Source organism: Babylonia areolata, chromosome 31 (assembly GCF_041734735.1).
Source record: "Babylonia areolata isolate BAREFJ2019XMU chromosome 31, ASM4173473v1, whole genome shotgun sequence".
NCBI classification, from domain to species: domain Eukaryota; kingdom Metazoa; phylum Mollusca; class Gastropoda; order Neogastropoda; family Buccinidae; genus Babylonia; species Babylonia areolata.
This window is the reverse complement of record NC_134906.1, coordinates 15279719-15304324: the sequence shown is the minus strand read 5'-3', so window position 1 is coordinate 15304324 and position 24606 is coordinate 15279719. Positions and strand designations below refer to the sequence as shown.

Genomic DNA, 24606 nt, shown 5'->3' with positions numbered 1-24606 from the left:
CACGTGCTCCTTGACTGCTGGGATCTGCATGACGTTCGACACAGACATTACACGGCGGTTTCTCTGAAGACTGTTTTGTAATGTCCCTCTGATGGACTTCTTGACAGAAGTGAACATTTTTAATCAGATTTGAATGTTTTAAACTCTGGAAGGTTTTGAAACTTTTTACTGGAAAGCTTGAAGCGTTCACTAGTTTTTGTTGTACTTTTTTAACCCTTGACTTGAAGTAGGTGCAAATATTGCGATAACCTTGAGATGAGGTGGTCGACGAGGCACTAAGCACCATAATTTGATTTTATTTTATCTGGGGTTCTTTGCATGCTGGGAGTTGTTGGATTTTTTTTTTTTTTAATCGACTTCTTTTAGATTTTGGTGGGGTCTCTTTGACGTTTTGACATGTCGATGTGTGTGTGCATGTGCGCGCGCTTGAAAAAATCCTGGCGGAATGACACAGGAAACGAATGCATAGCGCTTAAAGGCAGCTTGCTGTCAGCTCTACCCAGTCAGGAAACCTGATGCACAAATGACTGAGTTTGTAAAGGGCTTAGAGCTTGGTCTCTGATCGAGGATAGACACCGTCTAAGTATTCACATCAATCAACGAGACACCCAACCAATCAATCAATCAATCAATCAATCACCAGGCCCAGGGCCGCGGCAGTTGCTGAACGTTTGTGGAGTCCAGGTCACGTGACGGACATGGACACAGCCGCTTTTCGATTGGACGCCCACAGATGTCGTCTGCTGAGGTAGGCCATGTTTTCTGTTCATTGATATATATATATATATATATATATATATATATATATATATTATAATAGATTTCTTTTCCACTTCACAAATTATGTATTCATGACATCAGACAAGGATATCTCATTCAAAGACATACCTGGTTACAATCAACAACAGGTAGAACCAATAATTACATTAGAAACGTTTTGTTCAAAAGTACTATTTTAAAGTACGCTTCATTATAATCCAACAACTGTGATATGACACAATTATACTAAATCTGAAGCTAGTATAAGATCAGACATTAATTTCCCAAAACGAGCAAAATCAGTTTCGTCTTCAAGTAATATATCTGCCAGCAACGGAGGACTATGGACTACTGCCGACATCATGAGTGGAGCTGGCATTGATCCCGCAACGGAACCAATATGTGTAAGGCCTTCAGTCTCTCCTACACCCGTGTAGAGCACATTTTGACATTCTTCATACGGATTTGAAAAATGAAAATAATATAAATCTGTTCGCTAGTCATGTTTCATTGAAATTAATTACTCTAATCATTCGAATATATGGTTTGTTTATTAGAGATAAAACAGACTCAGTCTGTATAATACCAGATTTGAAAATAGAGAAATCACATCAATCAAAGCAATCAATTTTTACTGCTGAACGTTTTGCTTTTATGATAGCTTTGAAATACCTGGTAAGCTTTCCCCGGATAATACTGCAGATTCGTTTTTTGCGTTGATTCAAAACCAATACTTAAAGCTCTTAAATCGTTAAAACTGCAAACACGACAAGAAATTATATTAGAAATAAGCCATTTAATTCACCTTCTTTCAGATGGGAGTTACACAGAGAACTTTCTGCTGGATACCGTCTAACTGTTCTTTTTATTACAATAATAAGGCTGACATAGCCTCGAGAAGGGGAGCCAAGAACAAATGAGATTTCAATCACATAAAACTTCCTCTGTCTCCACAAGAATGTTATAGTCTTGCTGACGACTTGTATTCAAACATAACCTTAAAAGAAAACAACTACACAAAGTTTGAAATGAACACAATAAACATTCAGTTCAGCGTCAGAAAGGAAATACATATTCTTAGGTATAGATGGAAAATTGATTCCTCCATACACCAGGAATATTGTATGCCCGTGCTTACAGAAAATAACAAAATAGCACATTCTTCCTTGCGTCAGTTAAAAGAGTTCACTCCCATTTTCTCCAACAACTCGTTTACAAAAATATTTAACTCTTGATCTTTAACTTAAGATTTTGTTGTTGTTAGTTTATCTAAATGTTGAATAGCTAATTACCTTAAGTATTCTTATGTTTGACTCTTAACTGTTTATAGTAGTCGATTTATGGTTAATTAATTCGATTCATTAGTTTGTTTCCATCCCCCAAATTTCCTTCTCCATTCCAGAATTCCGCTTCATGTCACATTTGTAACTGTATACATTTTGAACACGTTCCCACACACACAAACACAATCACTGCACACACTTTTTTTCGTCTAAAATCACTTTATTGAACAGACGTTGAATTAATGATTAACATACCGTGTTATTTACACGTCATATGGAGTGTTTAAACAACAACAGCAAAATAAATAAGAAAAAGAAAAAAATATATATGTGAAATATAATAGATTTCTTTTGTTTTTGTTTTTCTCAGCATTTTTTGGTTACGCGACTGTCACTATATCTCCGTCTGTCTGCCTGTCTGTGGCTGTCTGTTCCCCCCTCTCTCTCTACGAAATGTTTAAACATTTTAGTGCTGTGTGTGTGTGTGTGTGTGTGTGTGATCTCCCTCTTATCTCTTTCATCAAAGTCTTTACAGCTGTTTCATACAAAAACAAAACAAAAACTGTATGGATACATATGGACTGAAACAGAAGGCAAAGTAAGCAATCAGTAAGCAAGAAAAGCAATCAGATTTTCGTAAAGTGTTTTCAACAATATATATATATATACTTATTTATCTATGGGGAAAGAGAGGGGAGGATAACAGTTCTGTATTGCATACATTTTTTTTTAACTTACACACACACACACACACGCACACACACATCTCTGTCTGTCTGTCCCTCTCTCTCTTTGTCTCTCTCTCTATATACATGAATGTGTGTGTGTGTATATATATATATACTTATTTTTCTATGGAGAAAGAGGGGCGGAGGATAACAGTTCTCTCAAAAGGAAATACGAACATGTCGTTTTCTGTTAACTAACTTTTAGATATTGATAACTTATTACATAAATGGACGTGCGAAGGAAGAAGAAAATAATGAACGTAATATATGAACGAACGAGCGAATGGATAGATCATTGAGTGAACGCATAAAGAATCCGTGATGGTCTGACTGCAGACGTGGTGTGCCTGCCTCTCCCATTCTGCCCGGCTACTGTGGTCACTATGACAACGGGATGGGGACACAGCATCAGAACGCCCTGACAGCGAGTGGGACAGCCGTCACCTGGGCCGCTGCCTCCTGGCTGATCGTGCCGCCTCTTCACGTCCTGCTTCACGTTGTCTTCACGTGAACTGTACTGAAAACAATCCTGCTTCACGTTGTCTTCACGTGAACTGTACTGAAAACAATCCTGCTTCACGTTGTCTTCACGTGAACTGTACTGAAAACAATCCTGCTTCACGTTGTCTTCACGTGAACTGTACTGAAAACAATCCTGCTTCACGTTGTCTTCACGTGAACTGTACTGAAAACAATCGTCCTCCTTCACGTTGTCTTCACGTGAACTGTACTGAAAACAATCGTCCTTCACGTTGCCTTCACGTGAACTGTACTGAAAACAATCCTCCTTCATGTTGCCTTCACGTGAACTGTTCTGAAAAAAATCCTCCTTCATGTTGTCTTCACGTGAACTGTACTGAAAACAATCCTCCTTCATGTTGCCTTCACGTGAACTGTACTGAAAACAATCCTCCTTCATGTTGCCTTCACGTGAACTGTACTGAAAATAATCCTCTTCACGCTATGTTCACGTGAAGTGCACTGAAAACAATCCTCCTTCACGTTATCTTCACATGAACAGCACTGAAAACAATCGTCCTTCACGTTGTCTTCACATGAACAGCACTGAAAACAATCCTCCTTCACGTTATCTTCACATGAACAGCACTGAAAACAATCGTCCTTCACGTTGTCTTCACATGAACAGCACTGAAAACAATCCTCCTTCATGTTGCCTTCACGTGAACTGTACTGAAAACAATCCTCCTTCATGTTGTCTTCACATGAACAGCACTGAAAACAATCGTCCTTCACGTTATCTTCACATGAACAGCACTAAAAAACAATCGTCCTTCACGTTATCTTCACATGAACAGCACTGAAAACAATCGTCCTTCACGTTGTCTTCACATGAACAGCACTGAAAACAATCCTCCTTCACGTTATCTTCACATGAACAGCACTGAAAACAATCGTCCTCCTTCACGTTGTCTTCACGTGAACTGTACGGACTCCCTCTCCTTGTCATATCATGGTTATAACCACTATTTCAAGAAACAGTTCTCAGCCGTTCGCTTTATTGCTGCACTGTTATCGCTTGATAAGATACAACATCACTGTCTGTAAATTGTTGAAATAAAGTCTTTTCCAATTTGTAATCTACATTCGTGTCTGTCATGTTATTACTGTGTTTTGGTGAGGAAGAATTTGTTTTACTTTTTTGTCGAGAATTTATTCACCGACTTTGTTAATAACATGCTGACATGGCTTGAAAACAATGGCACAAACGCACCCACTACCATCACCAAGTGATCAACGCCATGAACATAGTACTAGACTCACAAATAAGAAACATCTGCATGACCAATTACCTTAGTTTTTGTTGTTTTATTGCTGCTGTTTTCACTTTTCAATATTTCCGATGAAATTATGAGGAATTAATCTTTATATATCACCTTTTTACCATAATATATTTCAGTAATCTGTATCACACATACAGAGAGAGAGAGAGAGAATTTCAGTTTCAAAGAGGTGTATGTGGATGCAGAGAAATCCATACATGCCTGTCCTTTACATACCCCAAAGAGGTGTATGTGGATGCAGAGAAATCCATACATGCCTGCCCTTTACATACCCCAAAGAGGTGTATGTGGATGCAGAGAAATCCATACATGCCTGCCCTTTACATACCCCAAAGAGGTGTATGTGGATGCAGAGAAATCCATACATGCCTGTCCTTTACATACCCCAAAGAGGTGTGTGAGGATGCAGAGAAATCCATACATGCCTGTCCTTTACATACCCCAAAGAGGTGTGTGAGGATGCAGAGAAATCCATACATGCCTGTCCTTTACATACCCCAAAGAGGTGTATGTGGATGCAGAGAAATCCATACATGCCTGTCCTTTACATACCCCAAAGAGGTGTGTGAGGATGCAGAGAGATCCATACATGCCTGTCCTTTACGTACCCCAAAAAGAGGTGTGTGAGGATGCAGAGAAATCCATACATGCCTGTCCTTTACATACCCCAAAAAGAGGTGTGTGAGGATGCAGAGAAATCCATACATGCCTGTCCTTTACATACCCCAACGCACTGATCAGGCCTCGTAACAGCTTGTCCTTGGTATAATAAAGTAATGAACATAAAATAGTTATAAAACAAATGAAAATGAAAAACAAATATAAGGAATAAATAAATGTAAAAAAAATAAAAAACATGTACACACATTCTCTCTCTCTCTCTCTCTCTCTCTCTCTCTCTCTCTCTCCTTACAGTGCTTATATCATGGTTACAACCACAAGTCACTTTCAGTTTTAAGGAGCATATAGACACATCCACATACGCCTGATCTTTGCATAACCAACACATTGGACGGGCCTTATAAGAGCTCTTATATCGGGCGCAATAGCCGAGTGGTTAAAGGGTAGGACTCTCAATCTGAGGGTAACAGGTTCGAATCTCGGTAACGGCGCCTGGTGGGTAAAGGGTGGAGATTTTTCCGATCTCCCGGGTGAAGACGTGCTTGTGCCTGAACCCCCTTCGTGTGTATACGCACGCAGAAGATCAAATACGCACGTTAAAGATTCTGTAATCCATGTCAGCGTTCAGTGGGTTATGGAAACAAGAACATACCCTGCATGCACGTCACCGAAAACGGAGTATGGCTGCCTACATAGCGGGGTAAAAACGGTCATACACGTAAAAGCCCACTCGTGTACATAGGAGTGAACGTGGGAGTTGCAGCCCACGAACGAAGAAGAAGAGCCTGTTCTTGGTAAAATAGATAAATGAAAAATAGATAAATAAATAAATAGAAAATAATAATATAAAATGAATAAAATGAATGAATAAATCTACCAAACATTAAAACACACTCCTCTTTCTCTCTCTCTCTCTCTCTCTCTCTCTCTCTCTCATCGAAGCAACAGGTAAAGAGAATGAATCGGGAATTAGGGCCTGAAATTAGCTGCTCAGGAAGCGGAACTGATAGAAGGTGTTGCATATTATCTGACTAAACACAAAGTACACATTGCATACGTTCCTACGCTAACCACCTTTCCATTAAAAAGAAAGAAAAAAAGAACGACCACACAAACCGGTTTCAATGTGCTTCTTATATGGCAGATATTATTCAAGATACGAGACCAATGTAGACCTTTTCTTGATTTGTTTAATATATTGTCAATATGATAATTCCACGAAAGATAGGCTCCCCAAAATTTAACATATTGTGTATATCTGATGATGGTACCACTTATCGTAAACATATGGAGCTTTTCTGGGTCTGATCCTGTATTAAATAGCATCACATTTGATTTTTCTATGAACAATGATAAGCCATTTTCTGTCCTCAGGTTCCCGCTGGTATATTTTCTTTGTGTAATTCAATGTCCTAGTAGGCGTTTTATTATTTTTTTTATTGTCACCTTCATCCATAAACAAATATCATCAGCAAATTGAACCAAGACTGTATCTTTAGCTAGCTTGTTAGGTAGATCTGCTAATAACATATTAAATAAAATCGGCGAAATTACTTATCCTTGTGGTAACCCCATGTCTAACTGTCTGGGGTTTGAGTAGGTATTTCCTATTCATACTTGTATAAATCTATTTGATTAAAAAAAAATAAAAATAAAAACTTCTCATATAATCATACATGTTGCCTGTGATACCGATATTTTTTCAGTTTATATAAAAGTCGAGCATGCCACACTTGGTCGTATGCTTTTTTCACATCAACTTACAGAGCTGATTACCATTTGCTAGCCCCTCAATCTGTGTGTGTGCGCGTGTGTGTGTATGTGTTGTAAACTCTCTCATATCTCTCTCTATATATATCGGTGTCCCCAAAAAGTGAACCGCTTTTTGACAAGTTCTTTCTCAGTGATAGAGAAACTGAATTCATTGAAAATTCTCACACAGTAACCTCAGGGCATCATCAACAGGTCCGCAAAATATCTAAAAGTTGGGACGCAAATTATATGGATACTGTCAAATTCAAAACAGCATTTAAAAAAATCCAGTATCAGAGGAAATCTCACTTATTTCAGTCTATGCACAATGTGGCCTCCATCTTCCTCCACGACTAAACGAAGCCGTTTCTTCCAAGCAGAAATGCTTTTACGTATTTCTTCCACCGATATCTCCTCCCATGACATAATTATCCTGTCCTTTAACGCCTGCTCTGTCAATTTGTCTCTCACTCCCGGTAAACTTTCTCCTTCAGAGAGTCCTATATGTCATAATCAATTGGGTTACAGTCAGGACTTTGTGGAGGCCATTCATCCTTCTTGATGAATTCTGGTGTCGCCTCCTCCAGATGGGCCTGGGTATACTTGTGTGTGAAGGAGCCCCATCTTGCTGAAACACGAAATAGTTTCTAGGATAAAGACGCCTACAATCCGGGAGAAGATTGTCATACAATAACTGAATGTAGCTTCACTATTAACCATGGCTCTATCAGTGTCAATAAAATGAATGTTTATTTTACCTTTCCAGGATACTCCAGCTGAAACCATTATCTTTTTTGAAAATCTAGAAGTCTCATGACAGAGGCGAGATGGCTGAATTTCTCGTTTCCGTTTCCTATAAACGCGATTGTTTTGTCGATTTTTAGCTATATCTAACGTAGTCTTTCTCGTCTGTGAAAATGAGCCTTTTCACATCAGTGGCCGGGTAGCGATCATTCGAGTTACGGCAGCAAGTTTTTCTTTTCCCTGTAACATTTTGGTCCCTCCTTGATACCCGTATCCTCTTGAAGGGCTTCAGCTACAGTTCTTTCGCCATTCTTTGCACAGAAGACTTGCTCACTTGTAAATCGATTGCAAATTCTCTAAGAGATTTGTGAGTCCCCGGGTTCACCTCCTGGGACTGAATCAGTTCCTCAACACGGTCCTTGTTCTCCTCCGAACATGCAGTCTTGGGTCTCCCACTGCCAATTTTACGTGCTACTGACCCTGTAGTGCGTATTTTAGCAATAAGTCTATTTACAGTGACATGACTCCACCCCTTGCCTGGAAATTCCTTTACGATCCTTCTTCCACCCCTGCCTTTCTCTTTGAAACAGTTTTCAATGGTAACCTTATCACTTTCACCCAAAGGCATGGTTGATCCTTCCAAACTGAAACTTTGGACAGAACTGATTTTGGATACAGACGACAATAAAAATTTTAAAAAATCAATAGACGTGACACCCAGACAGGCTATTTTTAGACTGACACTGATTGACAGATGCCAACACCTGGTAGCTGGCATGAACATGATGAAGGTCACATTGCACAGCTCTGATATTGGATTTGTTTACATGCCGTTTTGAATTTGTCAATACTCGCATAATTTGCGTCCGAACTTTTAGATATTTTGTAGACTTGATGATACCCTAAGGTTACTGTGTAAAAATTTTCAATGAATTCGGTTTCTCCATCACTGAGAAAATACTTGTCAAAAAGCGGTTCACTTTTTTTGGGACACCCGATATGTACGTATGTTGTGTGTATGAATTCGAACTTTTTGTCACAACATATTTCTCTGTGTGGAATTCGGCCTGCTTTTCCACAGGGAGAGTGTGTCGCTACATTGACAGGGCCACCCTTTTTGACTCACTTGCATATGTGTCCGTGGTAAACTTTAACATTGACATTTTCTCTTTAACTACTTTGCCAGTTGACACCAAATTTGGCATAAAAAAAGGAAAAATTCAGTTCTTTCCAGTCATCTTGTTTAAAACAATATTGCGCCTCTGGGAGGGGCACAAAAAATCAAGAATGAAGCCTAATTATATGCAAACTGCATTTACTGTTATATTTATATTTTTTGTATTCTCTAAACTTGGCACTTTGATCTGATATTCTGACCCAACAGCTAGAGCAGTCATTATTATCATTTTTTGTTCAAACAGGAACTTCTTTTGCTAAGCATGGAAGTTTTATTTATTTTGCAAACGTTTTGGTGCAGATAGTAAAAAAGGGAAATTACTCTGTAATGCTAGGGGGGAGTTAATTTGCTTTAAACTGATCTTTCTCATCTTAAACATTACATTTTGAAACAAGAGAGGCAAGGTCTTCAAGACTCACTTATGATGCACTTTTTAAAAACATCCAAGCTTTTTATGTATTGAGTATAATTTCGAAATGTAATGTTTAAGATGAGAAAGATCAGTTTCAGTTTCAGTTTCAGTTGCTCAAGGAGGCGTCACTGCGCTCGGACAAACCATATACGCTACACCACATCTGCCAAGCAGATGCCTGACCAGCAGCGTAACCCAACGCGCTTTGTCAGGCCTTGAGAAAAAAAAAAAAAAAAAAAAGGGGCGGGGGAAATAAATAATAGATAAGCTTACATAAATAAATAAATAAATAAATAAATAATAATTATAATATAGAAAAAGGTAGTAGTAATAATAATAGTAATACTAATAAAATGATAATAATAAAAAATAAATAAATAAATAAATAAGACAACAATGGTGATAATTAAGCGAATGAATGTAAAATATGACGACACACATTCACACATACACCCACACATGCATAACAGAAATGCACCAAACATGCAGTTTCACAGATATGAAAGTACAGTCAAATACATATAAACGTACATGAGCTCCAACACACACACACACACACACATTACCTTGCACCTCCTCCAACCCCCTCCTCCACACACTCATTTCTAGCCTACGTATCGCAGCTTCCACGGCACACACACACACACACACACACACACACACACGCACGCAAACACACACTCACAGAGATGAACACTTACTTGTACAAGCACACACATATACGCCCATATTTCCCACCCCCAACCCCCACACATATATACAAAGATATATATATATATATATATATATATATATATATATATATACACACACACACACCCGTACACAGATCTCTCCTGACACTTGTGTACACTTACACTCTCGCGCATTCACAAACGCACTCAAAAACACAGACCCACACATCCACACAAACACACACACGCACACGCACAGAGGCTGCCAAGAGGGATGGGAAAAGATCTCTGATGCCAAGAACGTGGCGTCTAGTGTGTTGCTCAGTCTATTGTATTTGGAAAGGCCCACAGAGACTCTGTTCCGTTTTGAAGAAATTTGCGCAATGTTGGTTTGGAAATGATGCCGATATTTGTTTGATTTGCAAAGCATCGTGCTCTACCTTTCATGTTAGACTTTCGGCCGCTCCCTCTCTCTGAAAGATCAGTTTAAAGCAAACTAAGTCCCCAGCAGAGTAATTTCCCTTGTTTTACTGTCTGCACCAAAACGTTTGCAATAAACAAAACTTCCATGCTTTGCAAAAGAAGTTCCTGTTTGAACAAAAAATGAAAGTAATGACAGATCTTTTGTTGGGTCGAATATCAGATCAAAGTGTCAAGTTTAGAGAATATAAAAAATATAAATATAACAGTAAATGCATTATACTCAATACATAAAAAGCTTGGATTTTTTTATAAAAAGTGTATCACAAGTGAGTCTTGAAGGCTTTGCCTCTCTTGTTTTTTCTGTCTGCAGTTTCATTTGTTTTCCTATCGAAGTTGATTTTTTCTACATAATTTTGCCAAAGACAACCCTTTTGTTGCGGTGGGTTATTTTACGTGCGCTAAATGCATGCTGCACACGGGACCTCAGTTTATCGTCTCATCTGAATTAGTATAGCGTCGAGACCACCACTCAAGGTCTAGTGGATGGGGAGAAAATATACTGGCGACTGCCAGTGTGATTCGAACCAGTGTGCTCAGATTCTCTTGCTTCCTTGGCGGACGCGTTACCTCTAGGCCAACACTCCACTATAGAGATGTGCGTGTGTGTGTGTGTGTGAAAGAAAAAAGAAGTATGAAAACAGAGCAGGTATGTTGTGTGATCACAAAGTTGAACAAGACCATTTGAACTTATCATTGAACCATTCGTCTGCCTTTTTTGACGGAGTTGACTGTCTTTCATTGTCGGAAGAAAATTGTTTCACAACAGAAAACGATGATATCAACTAAAATTATAAAACCTATCATTCAGATACTTACTAAAATAAGTAATGTAAATTTGGTTCCATTACAGTCTTTAATTTTTGCCCGTATTTGAATCATTCTACTGTTTCTCTTCATCATTCGAAATGCCACTTTCGATTTGATTACAGCGATGAAAACTTAATTGCTTTCTCCCCCTTCAATATCTTAAAAGATTAGAACTTCAGAAACCAAATTCACATGACATAATTTGATATTTGGTAGATCCGAGCAAAACCTGAACTTCGTTGAGCTCTGCGGCAAGACTTCTACGAAACCAGGTATTGAAACCACAGCTCTAAAAATAGATCTATAGATCTAGTTGTTTGTGTTTTTTTCCCCCTCAGTAGCATTCAGGTCATGGCGTTTTGTTTTGTTTTGTTTTTCACATGCCTTCTTTATCGGCCCCAAACCCCCAACTTTTTTTACTTTTATCGTTTTTGACTCACTTGTGTAAACAAAGTGAGTCTATGTTATAACCCGGTGTTCGGGTGTGTGTGTGTGTGGTAAACTTTAACAGTGCCATTTTCTCTGGAAATAATTTGTCCGTCAAAACCAAATTTGGCATAGAAATCGTAGGTCATTCCAATAATAGTTTGTAAGTCTCCCAAATTAAGCCGTGTTTACCGTATCATTAACGGTTTATTTCGTTGAGGCCATTTCCGGGATTCCGAAAACACCATATTCTCGAATCCCACTTGCAGTGGCGTTGGTGATGCTTAATGAGTGGACGGTGTGACCTCCATTTTCTTGTTCGCAATTAAATAGAAAGATATTCTGGACAGAACACATACGGTGACACAGACTACATCATCGACGTGTTTACTGCATATGAATCTTTTAAAGTGGATACTTACCCAGCAGGTGTAACTAAACTTGTACATCTATCTAGATCCAGAAAAAAACCGGCTAAATGTTGCAGTGTGATTGCAGTGATAGGCACGTCCCTTTTACCGCGGAATTCTTACTTTCCCTTAAAGATTTTTAAATGCCCGAGATACACCAAAATGATATGATTTAAACAGCCTTCTCACTTCCAATACTGCAATCGATTTATCGCCTTTAAAAAAGTACATTAATTTTTGAAGGTCATTTGTGGATCCGCAGTAGTGCAGTGAATAAGACATTTTCTTCCCACCCGAACATGCCAGGTTCAAATATGCGTTCAGGCCTTTTTTCTTTTCAACCCGGCGAAGCTTTTTGATAACAAATGCAGAACATATTTTAACTATAAGATTTGTCTAAAAAATGTTAAGTATGTCACAAGTGATTCTTGAAGGCCTTGCTTCTCTTCTTGTCTTTTTTGTTTGTTAGTTTTTGTTCACATCAATTTTCCAATAAATGCACAATTTCCGTTTTGTATGTAACATTCTAAGTGAGCTTATAACAGTATTGTTACAATTATTTACATTTGACTGTTATCGTTTCATGGATAATATCAGTAATGAAGTACACGTATGCAGGTGTCTGAGTGGTTTTGTTGTTGTTGTTGTTGTCGTTTTTTGTTTATTTTTGTTTTGTTGTTGTTGAAATTGTGTGACAAAAAAAAAAACAACAACAATGAGATCTTCACTTTTTCGTTAAACGGACGTTCTGCTCAGATGCTTTCGGGTCATTTCATAAAGCATCTTATAGATAAAAGAATTAACTTTTCAGCGGTGGGTTCAAGGGAAAGATATAATTTGTCTGGAGCGTCAAAAATTAAGTAAATTTTGAGCCACGTTTTTATAAATAGAGTAAAAAATATCAATGCGAAAATTAGGCCCCGTAAAAGTAGAGAACGTGATCTTTGTTTGATAGATCTGTTAAGTCGATTGTTAAATGTCTGCTACTTATTTTTGTCACCAACCCTTTCAGACCAGAAGCAGAAGTCGGCAAACTATTATTGCGCGGCGTTTTGAAGAGCGAAGGTTAAAGGTCCGTTTATACAGAGCGCGAACGCGAACGCGAAAGCGAACGCGGTTTTTCGTCCTGGAATATTTTAGTCATTTGTAGAGGAACCGTTCAAACAGAGTGCGAACGCGAACGCGAACAAATTTTTGTTCGCGCGAACGACCGCCTTGATTGCCCCCAGAGCGAATTTTCTCAGAAGGTCGCGCGGCTTTTTTGCTATCAACCAATCAGCAGGTACTTCCCTTGCATCATTTCCACAAATAGAAACTTGAACGCCTGACCGTTCCAAGAAAAAGCTAGGCACTAGCGTCAGTCTACTTTGCTTGTGAAGTTTGGAGAAGAATGGACAAGACAAATGTCTCCAATTAATTGCAAAATGTAGTCAAATTGCTCCTCAGTCATTCGAAAGTATTGCTGGAATTTTGCAGGATGAAAATGTAGTTCTTGTACGAGGTGGTGGTACTCTCCAAATTCACTTCTTCTCTGTAAAATTTCGTGCACTGACACACGCCTCTTTCTCTTCCTCCGTTGTTTTGCGTACAAATACAGTACTATGATCTCCTCCGTGTCTGACTCTACCTGCGCCATGATTCCAAATGACCAAATTTTATCTCTCACAGCAAGAAAAAGACGAGCCGCCTCGAAAGCCGTCGACGGTTTTCCGCGTTCGGGTTCGTGCTCCATTTGAATGGCAAAACTGCTCAAAAGTCACGTTCGCGTTCGTGTTCGCGTTGGACGCGTTCGCGTTCGCGCTCTGTATAAACGGACCTTTACTCCACTTACGGCGTTAAGTTTCACTCACACTGCCTTACAGACAAAAATAAAAGAACAAAGGTGGTTTTATTTTCTGATATATATTTCAACTCGATGTATGCAGCATTGCGATTGCTGTGGCGAAGTGAAAAGTGGTAAGAATTGTTTCACAGCATGACACAGCGGCCGGAACTACCCAGTACAACAATGTTGTTTGTTTTCTCCTATTTTTGTCTGCACGTGTGTGTGATTTTTTCTTTTATTTATTTATAGTCTGTTCAGCTAAGATGATGATATTTAAACGAACAGTGTGTGTGACGTAAAGTGTGGTGTGACGTGTTTTGGTGGATCACTTGCGAGTGAGTTGGAATCAGGTTGTGTGGGTGGGTTGCAGAAAAGTGTAGGCGGATGTATGTGTGACAATCATAACCGGCGTGTGGTTTGCAAACAACGGTGACTGTTCAAATCATTCAGGACTGTGAGTACCGGTCTCGGTGTCATTGTCATTGTCATTTTTTTTTTTTTTTTTTTTTTCAAGCAACCGGTCTGCGGAACCCCCCCAAAAAATGTAGCAAAATGATCGAGTTGATTGTGGCTACACAACAGAAGAAGAAGAAGAAGTGGGTTGTGTTATTTGAGTGGGTAGTGTTACCTAGGCGTGTTGGTATCATTCGGGTATACAGTGTTACGATAATCTTGTACAAGACTGTAGTCACATTATTTATAATGATTGATTAATTTGTTTTCAGTTATTTTCTCGTGCACGGGATACAAATGTTTTGACTTTGAAGAATGATTTACAGAAAATGAAAACAAATGTGTATCCCACAGAAAATAGATAGACATTGAAGGGGATATAACAAAGGGCCGTGAGGCGAGAAATATAAACTTTATAATCAGTACAATTAAAAAAAAATGCCGATTGAAACATTGTACACTGCTTCAGTCATAGAGTCACTTTGAGAATCAACTGTCACCTTATCCACAACAAGCACCATCCACTAATCCATTCAAGAATCAGCGGGACAATTCCATAAGATTCACAAACTTTTTTTCTTTTTTTTTTAATAGCAAGTTTGACTATTACACAAGCGAGCTTTGATCTTTGATCCAATTTCAACCAAACTATATTTTGAAACAATGAAGGGACTATCTAAGAGCACCAGAACTTGTTTTGTCCCTGTCCCACTGCGCCTACTTAAGCGTTTGGGTGCCATTTGAGTTTGTGTTGATGTATTCATCTGCGGTTTATGGATTGACAGTTTTAGTATGTCAGTGTCACTTGGGTAATGTGTGTATTACTGTGTCTTTGGTGGTTTGGTAAATACTGTTTGATGTGCCAGTGTCATTTTAGTATACAATGTTCGGTATGTTGGCGCCATTGGGTGTAATAGTACTGGGAATATCTGTGTCATTTCAGTAGACAGTATTAGCTGTGTCAGTATCATACTGGGAGTCAGGGTAATATCGGTATCCGTTTGCAGTTCACTTGTATGGACAGACGTTTGCCGTGACCATGGACATTGGCGTTGTTTGTGTGTGGCTGTGTGCTGCCATGTTCGTCGCTTATGGGGACCAGGATGGTGAGCAACTCAGTGTAGATATAGTACTTGTCGCAAAGTTACTGACGTTGTGTACTATCTGTTCTAATTTTCTTTTCATCTGTTCTGCATATGTTATTTCTTTCTTTCTTTTTTTATCAAAGAAAAAGCCCACAAAACCTCATGCACGCTTACACACACACACACACGCGCGCGCGCGCGCACACACACACACATACACATGAAGTGCTAAAAAAAACACCCAAAAAACAAGTATTGTCATGTTCATAGTTCTACTTCTTCAATTTTCGATGATGGTTACTTCTTTGTTTTGGTGCTGAAATGGGTTATTACGTTTCATACTGGGCTTATTTGATGGTTTCTGTTGACTGAAAACTACCGGGAGGTGATAACTGCCTTGATGTGGAAGTGTCACCGCACTCATTCCTGCTCTGAATTTTGAAGATTTCAGAGCGATGTCAATCACACTGTCACTGTCTCCATGTCTTGTTTTAAGACGTGATGGGTTGTGGTTGCAAATTCTCTTGTCATTTGTGCAAGAGCGAGTCCTTGTGGCTTGGTGTTCCGCTGATCACATCATAGTCTCCACAGATAATGATAGAATTACCAACTTTACTTTCTATTTCCTGGAAAAAGGCCCAATCAGTTCTTGTGGTGCAGGTTCCAGGGTGTTTTTAGACATTGATAGATATTATGTTTTTGAAAATTCCGTCACGTTTTTCCAGACGTACACCTACCATATTAACATGAATTGCTGTACCATTTCTCTAGATTCATGTTAGAAACTTTGTTGTTGTTTATCCAGATTATTGTTTAGTGTGAATGTAATTCCTCTTCCTTCATGCGTTTGAAAGACTATGAAAATGTATTGGTCTGTCTGCACCAGCCCTGGTTCTTGGAGTCATGAAATATCAAATGATGTGCCAGTTTCTCAGTTGTTGTGATACTCTTTCTCGCGCTAGAGCAATTCCAAGTACCAAGTTTGAAGAATGTCTTTGACAGCAGATCTGCTTTTGCCATGCTGTCATCAAAGCATGTTCTTTTCCCACCTGTTTTGGGGTTTCGCGGATCTGTATTTATGCCTCATACAATGCATCTCACCCCCATGATGCAAGCGAGACAAAGGTTTTGTTAAAGGCCAAAGGTTTTTCTGTGTGGTAAAGGACCCTCTTATCAGGGAGGGTCAGTGGTCTGCTATGAGAATGGCATGGACGTCCAATGGATGAGCATTGGTCTGCAAGTAAGGTCTGTTGGTTGGTCTTTTACAAACATAAATGATTTTATCTATAAATCGCCGAGTCTACTGCGGAAGAAAACACAAACAAAAATGACAGGAACATCACTGCGCATGGGATTTGTTTTGATTCTTCATTTTGTACCGGTAAAGCCTGCTCTCTCTCTCTCTCTCTCAAATTGTTACCTCGTAGTATTTCATGAACTATTATGTTATTTTGTTGAAATTTGATTTTGTAATGGTATGTGTTCACATACTCCTTTATGAGGGGCCATGGCCTAATGAATAAACCATTCGCACTCTCATTTTCTCTTGCTGCCAGCTCGGGAGAGGATGGCGTTTTGCATGTGCATGAGAACTGAACGTGTGTCAGTCGTACAGTCTTCGGTTTTTCAGTGGTTACTGTGGCTACAGATTGTGTACAGTACTGAAAACTTACTTGCCACCTACTTCGTTTGAGACTATGCCGTGGGCCCAGCTGTAGTTCCACTCGGTTTGTCGTGGTTTTCACAGGGTTCGCGCTAGGATTTTTCAAAACCAGTCCCTTCGCCTCCTACCCCAACCGTTTTTCAGCGCCTCTGAGCAAAACCAGTCCTTGTGAGAAAAATCCAGTAGCATTACAAATAACGATGTAAATGTTTGCAAGCACGAGTCAGAGACTGTCAAACAAAAGACAGTTCACTTACCTACTTTCGACGCACTTTCATTGCGAAGAAACGATCAGTGCCAGAGTCAACATCAAAGTCTCGAACACTCTTAGCGTGGATATTGAGGCGCATCAGCCGTGACACTCTCCCTTCGCCCAGCCGGGAACGCGCCTCTGTTTTGATTCCGTTCTGGACACTGAAACCTCTCTCCGCCGCCACGCTGGACACGGGGATAACCAAGGCAATTTTTGCCAAGGAAGCAAAGTCTGGGTACTGCACAGCCAGGTTTCTGATCACAATGCGACAAGACATGGCAAAAGTATCATCACCCCCGTAGCCACTCAGTGTTCGCTTGAACTGATTGAAGTCAGTCTGTGCACGTGGTCCGTTTAGCACTGTCACATAGTGGCGAGTCAGTACTGTCAGTTCTCGTGTTGCGTAATGATCCAGTGGTCCGGGAATTGGATTGCTTGGTGGGTATCTCTGTCTGTCGAAGATATTTGCCAATGCTGACACTATACTCATCTGATCATCGGGAAAGCGGTCTCTCAGAGACTGGAGGAGCTGTTCAATAAAGTTCTGACGGGCTGCCTTGAAAGTAGCTTCTCTGTCCACATGTGTCAGTCTGATTGTTTGGAACACACCATCATCACGTGTCACAACATCTGAAAACTCTTGTTCCTTCTGGCCTGGTGTCGTCAGAAGATGTTGCAGTCTTGCTTTTGCACTTTCCACAGCTGGATGAATGTCTGACAAGTTCACCTCCTCCTGCTGAAAAGTCAGGTTCAGTCTTTCCATGACTGGTATAATGTCTGAAAGCATGTACGTCATTGCAACAAATGCAAACATTCTGCATTTTCGACTCAAACCCACAGCTGCAGCGTTCTTTCTCTGGGCTTCCTCTTCAAGTTCCAGTGTCAGTGCTGGGTACACACTCCTGACAGCTGTGACAGCTTTCCCCAGACTTAGCCAGCGCACACTGATTGGATGCTTCAAGCATAGATACTCCACCGATGTCCGATATGGATTGCACATTTTCTGTAGCATCCTTTGTCGCCAGCGCTACACGGTGAGCGGCACAGTGAATGTGTACTAGAGCAGGTTGACGGGCCTTCAGTCGAACGCCCACACCATTCAGTCGGCCTGTCATAACGGACGCACCATCCGACCCCAATCCGGCCAGCTGCCTATCTGTGATCGACCATTCTTGAAGCACTTCGACCAACATGTCAAAAACACATTCTGATGTTCCCCTGTCGATGGTGTAGTTGCCTAAGAAAAGTGTCTCAACAACACCGTTGTTCTCAATGCGAGCAAACATGATTAGCTTCTTGTCCAAAGTACAGTTCAAAGTTTCGTCTATGATGATGCCCACAGAATCACTTTTCTCGAGTTTTTCTCTGATTTCCTGCTTGGTAATATCATCCAAACACTGTTCCATCTGTGACACTGAAGAGTGGTGCATGTAGACCGGCCCTGACTTCAGTGACTGTACTCCATTCACCTCCTGAAGTTCAATCAGTGCTCCAAAATTATTGGCAGCCATATTGCGTTTTGACATGCATAACACAGTTCGTAACTGCGCTTTCACATTCTTTTTCATCAGCACGGGCTGCTTCAGAGTGTGGGACCATGGAGGCTTGTTTTGTGTCTGTTGCTACTGCTGCCTTATGAGATACACTCTTTGCATGGTCTGCCAGGGTAGAATACTGGAAATTTCGTGATCCCCTAGTTAAACCATTTTTCTGTTTGGTTTTGTTTCTCACTTTACAGTACATTGTCATTTCATCACTTGCATCAACCTCCAGCCATCTGAAATCTTTCAGCTATGATTCTCTGAATTTATCATGCTTGCATTTAATTCTTTTGCTAGTGCTGGTGCTAGGCCTATCTTCTGTGCTGGTGGAGCTGATTGGAGTATTGTCACTCGAAGTCTGTGGTCGGTCTGAACTGCCTGAACCTGCGCTTCTTTCGGGCTGCCTGTCTGAATCACTTCTTCCACTTCGTGAAAAAAATGAAAAAATCGACTGCTGGTTCTTTTCTGCCATTGTGATCCCACTGATCATTCAATGAATAGGCGCGTGAATAAGTACTGGCTCTGCTGCATCCAGTTTGAAAATTGTAATGACGCGACTTAGCCTAGCATCACAAGCGACGACCCAGACAGACAGACGTCTGGGAGAAGTTGCGAATAACAGGCAGTAAAGCGCGTCTGTACAGCTTTTATTATGGGACAGTCGCTATTCTGCTCTGTACCTTCATCAATTACTGATGGCTAGGCCTACGTGACAATCTGCATGTGTGCGAAGAGGCAGGAGGGTGGTGGAGAGGGGAGAGGGCTGGTTGAAAGATAAGGCAATTAAAGTGCTGAAGCCTTATGAACGATCAACTTTTTCTTTCTTTTGTTTTTCAGCCTTTTTATTTTTTATTTATTTATTTTTTTTCCCCCCATTAATCTCTAACCAGTTGCAGCAAATTAAAACCAGTCCCTGGGACTGACAGCTAAAAAATTTCCAGTATTTCCTCTTTATAACCAGTAATTTACTGGTAATTGCCAGTTAACGCGAACCCTGTTTCACCCAGTTTTCATCAACGTTTGTTGAAGAGGGCAGTGCTGAAGAGAAAAAGTTGGGTGGCCATGCTGCCAGCTCGTTCCCCGTACGACCGGTGTCTTGCTTGGTCTGGTCCTCGTGTTCATGTTTTGGGGGGACAATTTATAACAACGTCGCGGAACTGGTGAATGTTACTACGATGTGGAGACATTGAAGCAAACCCCGGCCCCAACCCTGACCAAGGCGCCTCAGGATCCTCCAGCATGCGGCAGACCCGGCTGCCCTCCTCCCACCCGTCTCGCTCCTCCAAGGAACCATCCTTTGCTGACGTCATGTCATGTATTCAGGATGTGAAGGAGATGAACGCTTCCATGAACAGTAAGCTGGACGTCGTGAAAGAGGAAGTGCATCAGCTGCGTCAGGAGCATGGAGCCTTGCAAGAACTTGTGTGTGGACTGAAGGGTGAGGTGAGAGACTTGCGTCAGAAAAATGACATTATAGAGGAAAACAACAGTGATCTAACAGCCAAGGTAAATCCAGAATGTAAATGTGATGATTTAGAGAGTAGGTCTAGAAGAAACAACTTGATTTTCTATGCTAGCGATAAAAGAGAAGGAGAAACAAATGAACAGTGTGAAGACTTGATTACGGACTTGATTACGGACACACTTGAGTTGTCTGACATTGAGTTTGAACGGGTGCATTGACTGAATCCAAAGGCAGACTCCCCAGCAATTACATGCTGTTCATTTCATAAGCAGAAAGTAAAGATTTTGAAAGCCAAACAGAAGCTGAGGGGTACTAATGTGTTCGTTGGTGAGGATTTTTCCCAAAGGGTTCGGGAGATAAGACGAAAACTAAATGTGCATTTGAAGAAGGCTCGGAGTGAGGGAAAGCGTGTCCGTATGGTCTATGACCATCTGTTCATTGAGGGGAAAAAGTACTTCCAGGATGCACAAGGCTCCTTGAGGGAAGCGATACAGGATGTTGGCCGGCCTTGCGTTTGTCATGGTTCAGAAACGGCTGTTTTTGAAAGGGGTACAGACGAAAGATCGACACAGAAAAATTCTCAGGTCCATTCAAACAGACCCCGGCTACCGCAGGTAAAGCACGTGGGGATTCAGTTGAAGAAAGTTTATGCTCGGGTGGAGATGCGCGAACGGAAAATGCTCACTCACCTTTGTGTGAGGTTTCTCATGCTTCGGTTGTTAAAGCATGGAGGAGGAATGACAGGTTGCGTTCCGGTAGGGAGGGGGGTCAAAACGCGAATCGCTTTGAAAACAACTCTTTTCCGTCTTCCCAACTCTCGAGCCCGCTTTCTGTAAAAAGCTCAAGGTCATTTTCCTTTCTTTCTTGGAATGTCAATGGTTTGCGTTCTAAGTTTATGTTCAGTGACTTCTTTTCATATGTGTCGTCCTTTGATTTTGTGTGTTTTGTCGAAACATTTGAAGAAGATTGTAAAACTGATTTATTTCCTGGATTTACAATGAAAAATAAACCTGCTATTAGGGAAGGGACAGGTGGTACAATATGTTTGATGAGGAATGAGTTTTGTCCCTTCATACGCAAATTACACATAAAATATTAAAATATATGCGCCCCGTGTGCAGCATGCATTTAGCGCACGTAAAAGAACCCAAGGTAACGAAAGGGTTGTTCCTGGTAAAATTATTTAGAAAATTCCACTTCGATAGGAAAAACAAATAAAACTATACGCAGGAAAAAATACAAAAAAATGGGTGGCGCTGTAGTGTAGCGACGCGCTCTACCTGGAGAGAGCAGCCCGAATTTCACACAGAGAAATCTGATGTGATAAAAAGAAATACAAATACAAAATACAAATACAAATAATTGCTGGACGTGAATATAAACATTTATCAAAGAGAAAAGAGGACTTCAATAAATCCTTAATAGGTAAGCTTGTAGCATCTATGTGTAGTCAAAAGGAATTTTGGAATAGTATAAACAGAGTTTAGCAGAAAATAAAACAACCTAGACATAATACTAATTGTGACGTTTGGTTTCAACATTTTCAGTCTTTATTGCAATCAAATGTTGATAACGAGCAAAATAAAGCTGTATATGATGATGATGAAGCGGATCTTTACATGAATCGACCAACATCTAAAGAAGAGGTACTACTGGCGTGAAGTAAACTTTAAAATGGAAAGGCAGCTGGTCCTGGTGGAATTGTTAGTGAATTGTATGAAAAAACACCTTATCAAGCAGTCATTTTCTTCATTAAATTGTTTAGTAAACTGTTTGACTGTTGTGTATACCCTAATAACTGGACCGAATCTATTTTTTGCCCATTCAAAAGAAAGGTGATGTAAATAATCCCAAAACAATCCCAATGATTATAGAGGAATTTCTTTAGGTGATATAATGGTAAATTATGTGGAATAATTATCAATAAAAGATTGCAGGAATGGGTTGACGAAAACAATATCACTGGTGATAATCAAGCCAGTTTTTGAAAAGGATATTCTACAGTAGACCACGTGTTTACGTTGCTTTCATTTGTCCAGAAACAGTTTTCCTTTAACTCTTCTTTGGTCAGCTTTACTAAGGAATGGTATCAGAGGTAAAGTTAATAATTGTATAAAAAGTATATATAATGCAGTAAGAACTAGAGTTCGCTGTGGTGCCAAACTGACTGAATTTATCAACTGTACAAACGGAGTTCGACTGGGTGATGCTTGTCGCCCACTTTTGTTTTTTCTCTTCATAAACGAACTTGCATTTCAGGTAATTACTAATGGGAGACACGGAGCTTTGTTTTCAGTTGATACCTTTGAATTGTTCATACTTCTGTTCGCCGATGATGATGTTTAAATGTCAGAACCTGTTGTAGGTCTACAAGCACTGTTGAATTCTTTACATAATAATAATAATGATAATAATAATGATAATGATAATAATGATAATTGGACATTTATCAGCGCTTCACAATCCACACACACGCGCAAACGAAACACACTCAGTCCTCAACTCACAATCATGCACAATAAACATATATATGTGCATACAAACTAGTATGTACAATACATCCACCCATCCATCCATCTATGCATGCATCCATACAAACATACACAAATTCGATGCACACACAATGCAGCGTTATAAATATACAGGTCTACATAATCAACTAACCACTTTCATGATTGAGAGAGGGTCTAGAGGAGATGCTGCTGGAAGAGGAAAGTCTTGAGGTTAGATTTAAAGGAAGGCAGTGAGGGGCTGTGACGGACGTGGTGAGGCAAAGAGTTCCATATCTGAACAGCAGATGATGAAAAGGCTCGACCACCGTGCTGTTCTCTTTTGTATTTGGGGACGCGGAAGGTTCTATCATCGGCAGCAGAGCGAAGAGAACGGGAGGGTACATAGATTTGAAAGGTGTCAGAGAGGTATCGGGTGCAGTTCCACATATGACATGGTAGCAGAGACAGGCGGCTTTGTATTTGATTCTTTGCTCTATGGGTAACCAGTGCAACTCTTTTAGAAGTGGTGTGCAATGTGCGGATCTTTTTGCTTTATGAATCAGTTTGGCGGCGGAGTTGTGTACCTGTTGTGGTCTGAGGTGTGTTTGCGGACAACCGATGAGAAGAGAGTAGCAATAGTCTAATCTGGAGAGTATGCACTTGTCTGTCTGTCCGTCTGTCTCTGAATGTCTGTCTCTATTTCTCTCTGTCTCTGTGTTGATCTCTGTGTCTCTCTCTCATTAGTGTCACCGTCCTTGCCCCGTGTCCGAGTTATAACACACAAGGTATAAAATTATCTCTGTGATCTATAAACTTTTATGTCTATATACCATTGTAGAAAGCCCAGATATCGTAAACAAGAAATTACAATCCACTCTTGACAGTCGATAAAAAGATTTTTGTTCTGAAAAGGATCCAATTGCATGGAGAAAGTCTGTTTAATTGCTATGCAGCAATATCTGATGAATCCATACCAAAAAAACTGGGTAACAATTACTGTGACTATGACGACAATTTCCTATCTTTTAGCTCTTGGATCAAGGATACTGTAGCACCTTTCCCTGCTAAATCTGTTTCACGCGTTTTCAGTTGCGAGAAAAAGCGTATCACTTGTTCACCGTACTTCACTCGGCAAGGCACAGGTACATGTTTATGTCCAGGGATATTGTGTCTGGTGGAATGAAGAAGAATATAAACTTTCGAAAAGGTATATTTCTACATTTTGTGAAAATGAGGATTTGCAGACTTACAGACCTCGCTGATATCTCAGCCTGTTAGTGTTACTTTTCTGACAGAAGACGGTTGCGTCTTGCCATTCATCACGCCTGCTAGAGCGTAGAACACAGAAAATGATGCCCATAATAGATCTAAATCCCACACTTCCCTGTCCCCTCTGCTTGGGCAAGGAGATATGCCTGGTGAAGACGGTCAACTGGAGGATTGTGTTACTAACGCGTCTGAAGTGTCCCCAGCGACTTAAGTCACAGCATGTACTTCATTAAAGACTGCTCGTTTTGACCAAGACCATCATGCATGTGCGCAATACTCTGCTTGGTCTGACAACAATGCGTTGAAACAGAACACGGTAAAAATGACAAGACTCTAAAAAAAACTATAAAAAAACAAAAAACTAACCAGTGTCGAAATCTCTCTTGATGCCTTGTTACCTGAGCAAGCAGATTGTGACGTTAAAACCTGTTTCCAGACAAGAACAGTCCAAAGTGTCTGTCAAATCTAACTTTACGCAACAT

The 24606-nt window shown here is 40.2% G+C and overlaps 3 protein-coding genes across 3 annotated transcripts in view; 1 reads left to right on the top strand and 2 right to left on the bottom strand.

Moving 5' to 3' along the window:
* LOC143276207 (beta-hexosaminidase subunit beta-like) overlaps positions 1-3758 on the top strand; it is a 33139-nt gene extending 29381 nt beyond the window's left edge. Inside the window, exons 12-13 of the mRNA XM_076580660.1 lie at positions 644-748; positions 3107-3758. Coding sequence (XP_076436775.1) covers positions 644-748; positions 3107-3281 — 280 coding nt within the window. The 3' untranslated portion in view covers positions 3282-3758. The remainder of the gene's footprint in view (positions 1-643; positions 749-3106) is intronic.
* A 13603-nt stretch (positions 3759-17361) lies between these two features.
* On the bottom strand, positions 17362-18120 carry LOC143275819 (uncharacterized protein C17orf113-like). The gene has a single exon (XM_076580097.1). It carries the CDS (start codon positions 18118-18120, stop codon positions 17362-17364), a length of 759 nt encoding a protein of 252 aa, XP_076436212.1.
* A 106-nt stretch (positions 18121-18226) lies between these two features.
* LOC143275818 (uncharacterized protein C17orf113-like) lies at positions 18227-18868 on the bottom strand. The gene has a single exon (XM_076580096.1). The coding sequence runs from the start codon at positions 18866-18868 to the stop codon at positions 18227-18229; it is 642 nt and encodes a 213-aa protein (XP_076436211.1).
* Between the last annotated feature and the right edge of the window lie 5738 nt (positions 18869-24606).